The sequence below is a fragment of the Teleopsis dalmanni genome, unplaced genomic scaffold (assembly GCF_002237135.1).
Source record: "Teleopsis dalmanni isolate 2A unplaced genomic scaffold, ASM223713v2 unscaffolded_contig_0296, whole genome shotgun sequence".
In the NCBI taxonomy this organism is placed as follows: Eukaryota; Metazoa; Arthropoda; class Insecta; order Diptera; family Diopsidae; genus Teleopsis; species Teleopsis dalmanni.
The window spans coordinates 6,076-14,851 of record NW_024031678.1 but is presented as its reverse complement, the minus strand read 5'-3'; the positions used below and the strand labels follow the sequence as shown (position 1 = coordinate 14,851).

General features: G+C 30.2%; 1 protein-coding gene and 2 non-coding genes across 3 annotated transcripts; 1 reads left to right on the top strand and 2 right to left on the bottom strand.

Annotated features, from left to right (window-relative positions):
* Window positions 1-216: 216 nt before the first annotated feature.
* LOC119663325 (protein spaetzle 3-like) lies at window positions 217-3,738 on the top strand (the record flags this gene model as incomplete). Its single annotated transcript, XM_038072942.1, has 3 exons — window positions 217-561; window positions 624-749; window positions 3,221-3,738. Coding segments are annotated over 3 exons (628 nt in total), but the record flags the coding sequence as incomplete, so codon positions are not given.
* Window positions 3,739-6,335: 2,597 nt separating this feature from the next.
* On the bottom strand, window positions 6,336-6,408 carry Trnav-aac. The gene has a single exon. It is a non-coding gene; the product is annotated as a tRNA-Val (tRNA).
* Window positions 6,409-7,550: 1,142 nt separating this feature from the next.
* Trnav-aac lies at window positions 7,551-7,623 on the bottom strand. The gene has a single exon. It is a non-coding gene; the product is annotated as a tRNA-Val (tRNA).
* Window positions 7,624-8,776: the final 1,153 nt, after the last annotated feature.

Sequence of the window (8,776 nt, the reverse complement as noted above, 5' to 3'; positions counted from 1 at the left end):
TTTCAAGCCTTGTTTTTCTGATATCCTCGATTTTTAACCTAATTACATACTCATATTAAATGTCAGAATCAATTATTGAACTAAGCAGTAGAGAACTTTGGGTTTAAAAAGAAAGATAATCATTTACTTTGTTTATGCAGTGAATATCATATAACTTTGCTTAATTATTAATTGTATATCATTATCATATCTTATTTATCTATTTATTTTTTTAAGTGAAAAAATCGAACGTTTCATTGATGACAATAAAGCGCTAATGCGGCGTATGTATGGCGACTTCGAAATGGTACTTGATAATAAAGGGCCTCGACAGCAAACTAAAAAACGTAAAAGACGTTTTATAGATGAACCTGATATATTTATACCACCAGGAGCTTTTCCAGCAGTTATACCAGATGATGAGACTCATCCACATGCCGAGGAAGCGGGTGAAAGTTATTTTGGCAAATTGCGAAATAAACGACAGAGTTCCAATCAAAATCGGAACTCAAATAAAAATTCACAAAATTTTGCACAAAATGGACCTGGTAATCCTGGTAGCACTGGTTCTTCAACTGGCAGGTTAATATTAGAATAAAATAGTTATAATAATTAAATAATAATATAAACAATTTTATTTACAGACTTGATGCTTGTGAATCGAAAATTGAAATAGTGACACCATATTGGGCCTCGAACTCTGCGGGTAAAATACGCGCAATCGTGAATACTCAGCACTTTGAACAAGCCATCCATCAAGAAATATGCTCGTAAGCTTTCCCCAATTCTAGTCACACATACAAATACATATATATATATATATAATTTTTTTATGAGATGAGTCTATTAAGTGTGATCAAATGGAGCATATACCATACACCTTTTAAATTAAAAACAAAGTTTTATAAAACATAATGTGATTCTTTTTATATCTTCGATATCAGTTTACGTCTTCTTATAAATATGTAGTAAGTTCTGAATTTTTTCAAAAGTTCATTTTTGGACGTCTATAATCGGTCAATTTTTTTTTTAAATCAGCTTTCGTTTCACCTGTAATATAAATAGTGTTGGTTGCAGGATCAGTGTAGTCTAGTTATATCCTGTAATCGATATCGATATTTTAAGAAACTAACGGACTACTACCATTTTCTCTCAATGATTTTATTACGTTATAAGTAGACGTCATACGGTCCCTTTTTGTTTAAACCTTATAAAGTCCATGCTGAAATCTTCTAACTCATTTTAGTAGAAGTTGATAATTAACTGTTTTTGAAACATTTACTATTAATAATAATTGCAACTTAACTTTCATTCTCAAGACAGATACAGTCCAAATATACCCTTACATCGTAAACCATACCCAACATTTTAATTTTGTGGATATGAACGAATGGCGTGAATAGAGGATTAATATGTGATGTTGGTTCTTCCCATATGGGGTTATTTACCAAAGACACAGTAATTGTTCCTCTTCTTAAAAAGGTATTAGAAACTTCACTGTAACTTTAAAATCTCTCACTTTTGTATAATGAGGAAGTATAATGGGTTACAAAAACCAATGAACAAAAATGTTTCCATATCCATAAAAGTGGCACTTCACCGTCAATTACATTGATCATTGGTCTAACACATTGAGTAGATAACGTCAGCTATTTAACGATTTACTTAAATAGATGAAGAATACATATTCATATAAAAGAAATTTACAATAAAATTGAAACTGTTAAGCCGAACTGGATTTTTAATAGCCAAGTATATCAAACCTTGGAGTATGAAATATTTTTTTGAAAACATGAATAAAAAATTTTTATTTGTATCTCAAAACCAAGACTCGAATAGTCTTAATAAATGTTACTTAAGCAATATAACAAACTGATGAAAAATAATACTTATTAAATTACTTTGAACATATATTCTTTCAATTGTCATATATCTATATGGAAACGAAAGAGTATTAAACACTGAGGTCATGTAAAGAGCTCCATGAAATACAGTAAGGGTATTCCTAAGAGTACCACATTATAACAGGATGAAATAATCCACAAAGATCATAAAGTTCCTACAGTAGAATAAGAGCTTTTAAGAACATATGTTTAGAATATATATTTTCACATTAAACCTATAGACAGGAAACTTGCAACTGGACACACCTAAAAGTAGCTCCCCGGTTCGTAAAAGTTGAAAACTTTTATTAACTTTACTTATTTACTTATGTACTTTATTATTTATTGTATTATTATGTTACTACTACTTTTATACTTTTATTTTTTATTTGCAGTTCCTTATTCTTCCAGGAAGACAAAATCCATGATCAAATCCATAAGCAATGGAAGATTTTAAGACTCGATTTCTTCTTGCTTTTAAAATATTTCGGCTCATTTAACACTCTATATTATCGTTTTTTTCTATAAAATATTTTGGTATGAAGTTTGAAGTAATTTTTGAAAAGAAACTTTTTAAATAAGTCTCTCTATACGTTATTGTGTTCCCAAACTATCTATTGACCTATTTAAATTTATTAAAAGCCGTTCTTTAATCTTCCAAGAATATATAGTTCCTAAATAGTGAGGTATATAAGGGGCGCTCTGGTGTTCAATTAATCCTCTCCTATTGAATATTTCTAATCATTTAACACTTGATATGATTGTTTTCTTCTATTATATGTTTTGGTTTGAAGTTTAAACTGGTTTTGAAAGGAACCTCTTTTAAAAAGAGGAATAAAAGGAATGAACGTATAGCCTCTAAGTAGCGAGGTATGCAACAGAGGTTCAGCTTGATTAATCCCTTTCTTTTAAATGTTTCCATTCATTTGTTATTAGATATGATTGTTTATTACTATGAAAGGTTTTGGTTTACACTAGTAAACAAATGACACCTCATAAATGAGTATATCCACACGTTTTTGTTTCTAAACGAATCTATTTAATTATATATAATTCGAGGCCTTGCAATTGAAGTTTCACAAGTTAATGTTGATTAATGTTGATGTGTAATATTTTGTAAGAGAGAGAAAAGAGAGGATGAGAGAATATGTAGGCCTTTTTAAAAGAATTTGATCCAATAAATTAATTTGATGCAAAATTAGAAAAAAAAAATTTTGATAGGAATTTCAAGAGAAATTCATTATTACAATATTATCAAAATATATATATGTTAGTTCTCATTTGATCACTCTGTACATATAATACACATAAAACTCTTTATATATATATGTATATATATATATTTTTTACATTTGCAGAAAACCTCAAACTCCACGTTGTGAAAATGATTGCGGCTGTGAACAGAAATACAAGTGGCATCGTCTCTTGGCCTATGATCCTGACAACGATTGTAAAGGCATATTTATGGATTGGTTTTTGTTCCCATCTTGCTGCGTTTGTAGATGCAATCCTTAAAATACGCCTATAAATGCGTTTGCAAGGAGGAAGTAACAGAAATGATATGAAACCAACTTCATTGCACCGAAAGTTGATTTCGGTAACAATTTATAGACTTTAGTTTTATCGAAAAGTTTGTTAAGTATAAATTGTTTACTATAGAACATAATTCCATGATTCCTAGTATATTCTACCAATAACGCCCTGTTCAATATACTTAAGTTATGACTTATTTTAAGAGAGTTAACATCTGCCACAGACACTTCTCTAAGTGCCTCTGGGCAAAGGACAATGATTTAACTTTTATGAACTATTTTAGTTGTAGTTATAAAAAAAAATTAAATTTAATAATAAATAAATAAAATTCATATATATAACATTTAATGTCATAATTGCAATTTAAGAAAGAAACTTAAGAAATTTTATTGTTAAAAAAAATTTGTATTATTAAAGTTAATCTGAGATGAATAATTTGAACTTGAAAAATCTTTCTAATGTGCATAGTTTAGTTAATAAGAAATCTAAGTAAAATAGTATATACAACATACAATGAAAGATACTTATAAACTAAGTATATATATTATAAAGAGATACTATTGTATATTTTATATTTTTATTAAATAAGTGACGTCAAAAACACGTAAAAGTCTATATGAAAACGTGTTAAACATAATTGCTGAATAGTTTTGGTTAAGTTTGTTTTATATACATTTATATATAGTCTCACTAATAATATCTGAAAATATCTAAATAGTTTCTAGCACTCAAACATACTTGAAAGTATTAAATAATACAACTACTTACACTGAATACACAGTAAATCGAAGCTGAATGAAGTTTAAGTCAGCAATATTATTCTATCTTAAACTATGAACTTTGAAGTGCTGAGTAATTATGGAGTCGACCAATAATTGTCTATAATACTTTATATAATGTTATAAATAATATATAATGTTTGTTACCATGCAATTACATATCGCGTGTAAGAACGCTATGTAAAACTTTTATATATATATTGTACTTATCTGATATAAAGTAGTGTGTAGGAAATGCATTTCAGTTAATACTTGTAGAGAAAATTGTTAGAATAAAAGTAAATTGTAAAATCAAAAAAGAAACTTTATTTAAAAATATTACTCATTTGAAATCATACAAGCTTTGACCCAAATCGTATGAGTCCAATAAGATGCAATGAAATACAAAAGTGCTTTAAAATGTCACTTTTTAGGACAGGATTTTTGTCCTTCAATTAGAGTGCGCACAATGGAGCTTTAAAAAGTTACGGTTTGTGGTTGATATGGTGTTCAAAGTAGTTTTACTGGCCAATAAATATCAATATTTGAACCTTTTGAGTGGTAAATAGGTATATACAAGAAATAGAAAGAAAAATTGAATTGAATAGAAGAAGAAGAATATACACACAGAACAAAAAGTATCACAATATTAATAACAGTATTTGAGTGGCGATTATAATTTGACTGTATGCATAACATGCCATCATATACATGGGTTCCTGGGACATATCGCGCAACTGTAGGCCGGACAAGATTGGCGTCCCACTTGCAACAGTTAAACTGGCAAATCTAGCAAAAATATCTGAGCATTGCCAAGCCAAGTTTTAGCAGATGAATCCTGCTGTACGATCTCTAGATTGACCTGGTACAAACTGGGCAAAAAACGCAACAGTCAAATGCTTCAGTTAAGATGTAATCAGCTCACAACAACGGTATCGGTGCTGGCGGGTCACTTCATTATAGGAAGACATGCTGTAAAGCTGAATCTACCTTGTAATTACTTTTGTTAAGGTTGTGGCTTTGCGGGAGTGAAAGAATCTGTGCTCCATCTAATATGTCAGTGTCCATCAATGGCTAGGTGAGGATCTAAAATCTTCGGGATCTCTTTTCTTACCGACCCAACCGAGCTGACATCTAGTAAAATTAGATACTTATCCAAGTTTATAGATTAGTCACGTTGAAATCGTGCTTTTTGCGTTGCTTTTACGCTGACCTTAAGTCATGTTTCATCAGCAACTAATGAAGAAATTTAAATAGGTATCTTAACACAAAATTTCAGCAAAGAAGATAGTTTTACAAAAGGCGTCAAACTTACATACATTTTCTGAATTTAATTACAGGATATGCTTTGATACCAGTAAATATTTCCTAATAAGCAAAGTAGATTTGAAACTTAAGTTTTGAGATTTAATCTTTTCTTGGATTAAGAAAAGAGAGCTTTGTTTTTTGGGTAACCAATTTCATATATAGAGAGAGCAAATGTTATTATAGTGAAACGTGTTTTAATTTTATGCATGCAATCTGACAATGAATGTGCAATCATGTGGTTCAAAACCCTATTGTAACATAACTTTACCCACAATGAGTTCTATGAGTAATTGAAAGAAGTCGCCACTGGTACGGTATTCTAGGCAACCACCAAGCTAAAGATCTGATTGGTTTGTGCTACTACGACAGAGCGTCCTTGTACAGTTATATGAAGCTAATGTTAGTGGCAGATTATCTGACGGATTATTATGGAATTATCTAACAATTTAACAAAAGGTATACGAGTAAACAGTATGTCAAAGGCGGATTAGATCTCTGTGATTGTCTGGTTTGAGTTAGATCAGGGAAAGATTATTGCATCAACAACCCATATTTTGACTTTCATTCAAAGATAAGAGTGTTTACTGTTTAGTTGGGACCAATTATTAGCACAGAGGATAAGTCCTGAAATAATCATAATTATAATGTTGTCGCTTGGTTTCCATATATTAAATATATCCACACCATCCATCCTAATAGGTCTGTCCTTAGTCTTTAGTCTTATGATAAAGTTGTTGGCATTACTATCAGCTACTGAAACTGAAGTGTGCTATACATTTAGATTACAATTGTTTTTTTTTTTTAGTATAAAATTGTAATAAGAAATTTAACGTCCAGAGATTCCAAATATTTTAAGAAATATAAAAAAATTAGATGTTTCCGCCCGGGATCGAACCGGGGGCCTTCCGCGTGTTAGGCGGATGTGATAACCACTACACCACGGAAACACTTGCTGTTAAATGAAATCGTACGGTAAAATTTATTAAGCTTTTGATTTTACAAAAAGTTTATTTTCAAAAGCTTTTGAGCTTTTAGGAAATCAATATCACAATGATACTTTATGAGTCAATGTTGCAACGCACACTTAAGTGTCGTTTTGATACTAAAGTGACGCATGTTTTAAATTTAAAGAAAATTTTAGTGCTCAATATCGAACACTTAAGAGTTAAAAGCTTGAACTTATTCAAACTTAAGTGTGCATTGTCCGACTAATCCACAAAAATCATATATGGTTTTTATCTATGGTAAAACAGTTTGAAAGGTGCTGGTTTCTGTTATAACATACAGTTTTTTTTTTTTTCTCAAAAGTATTTTAAAAATTAATTATATAACTAAACAAAAACAAAATAGAGGCAAATATATATTCATCTTATTTTATAAGGTATTAAATATTTATAATCAATTAAAATGATTCTTTAAAAGTTGTGAGATACATTAAATCGTACTGAGATTATACACTCATCAGTGGCTTTTCAGAGTGCAGTTGTATATAACATAGTTGTCATGGGATAAGTGATGACACTTAATATTTTTGGTGACGTGTGTACCAGACCTTAAGAACAGCGACCTGTGAAACAATCTGTTCCCTAATCATATACATACAACATTCTCAATCGTTTTTAATTCCGTTGATCCATTATTTTTCATGTGTTTTCTTTTGTGTCTTTCCAGCGTTTAAATTTCCCTGGCCTCAGTTCGTTTCGCTTGGAAAAAGTGTCTCAGCGAAGGAAGATTTTATTTGTTTTAGTAAACTGTGTATCAAGTATCCTTTACATTTAGTTTACGATTATTGATTAAGATTGAATTGACTAAGATTCTCGTTGGAATCCTCTTAAACTTAAGTTACTGCATCATTGCTTACTACTGTTTAAAAAGATATTTGAGCAAAAAATAAAATTCAGTCTGACCTTCCTTTTGGCTGGAACAAATATGCTCTTCCACGATGATATATCTATAATATGAACGAGCATATATTGTATTTTGCTGAAGTTTGTTATTATAAGATTTATTTTAAATATATGTACAATGAGTGGTTTCGGAGAAACTTAAATGCAGTATAATTAAGAGAGATTATTAAAAAAAATTGATCTGTTTCCGCCCGGGATCGAACCGGGGGCCTTCCGCGTGTTAGGCGGATGTGATAACCACTACACCACGGAAACAGTTAACGGTAATGAAAACTTTAATAGACATAAAAGTGAAATCTATAATCCTTAATAAATAATCTCCATTTATATATATTAGTTTGAGAATTAAGAATTAAGAATAAATACAGAACTTAATTTTTTAAATTATATTTTATGGTTTCAGTGCCTTGCGTTCAATAAAACTATCATAGAAATTTTTAGATCTAAGGGAGGTGTGATGGTGTCTCTCCCACCTCCTGATTACCTGAGTACAATTTTTTTGGGCGTACAATTGAAGATACGATTTATGGTTTTTATAGATCGTGTTGAATGGTATAAAGCCATTAGCAGCATATTAAGTCCTGTTTAATATTGTTGCTTTAGAAGTTTTCTGGTCGTGTAATTTCAAGTTTTGCTGAATTTGAGTTTTGAATTAATCACGATATTTATGCAATATGCTAATACTGATTTTCTTGATGACTCGTAAAACTTATAGAAGACATGGATGTTTACTCTAAAGGGCCACATTAGATCTCTAGGTTACAGACTAAAATTTCTCAACAATATTATAAATACGAAAAGGATTTTGCTTATGTTAATACATCTGTTAAGTTATCAAGTTATAAGTTATATATACATATATATATATATATATATATATATATATATGTATAGGGTGTTGTTAGCTGCAAGAGAACTTAAAATGGCAATACAAGACAGAATTATTGTTGGAATGAAATTTTTTTTATTATAAACTGGTAGATAATTTGATGGTATATATTTTTTGATTATGCTTTCCGGCATATATCTTCCGTGGCTACATGGTCTTTATGCCGTATGGTATCAATGGTGGCACGAATATTGGCTTCCAGCGCTTCAATCTTTGTTTTATTTTTGATTAAAACTTCACACTTAGTAGTTCTTTTATAACATTATTTAATACATTGTCTGCTCACAGTTTCTGAGGTTCAAAAATAATTTATTGCTTTTGCTTACGTATTTTATTTGTGAAATTTGTAGTCATTACTTTTACGGGAATCCAAGACAAGGGAAGCATAACAAGCAATTTACCCACTTCATGACACATCTATGGTCAGCCAGTGCATCCCTTTTCTTATTCAAACACTTAACTATAGAAATTGCATATTAAATTATCTACCAGGACCCACACAAACAAAAGTGATTAAGG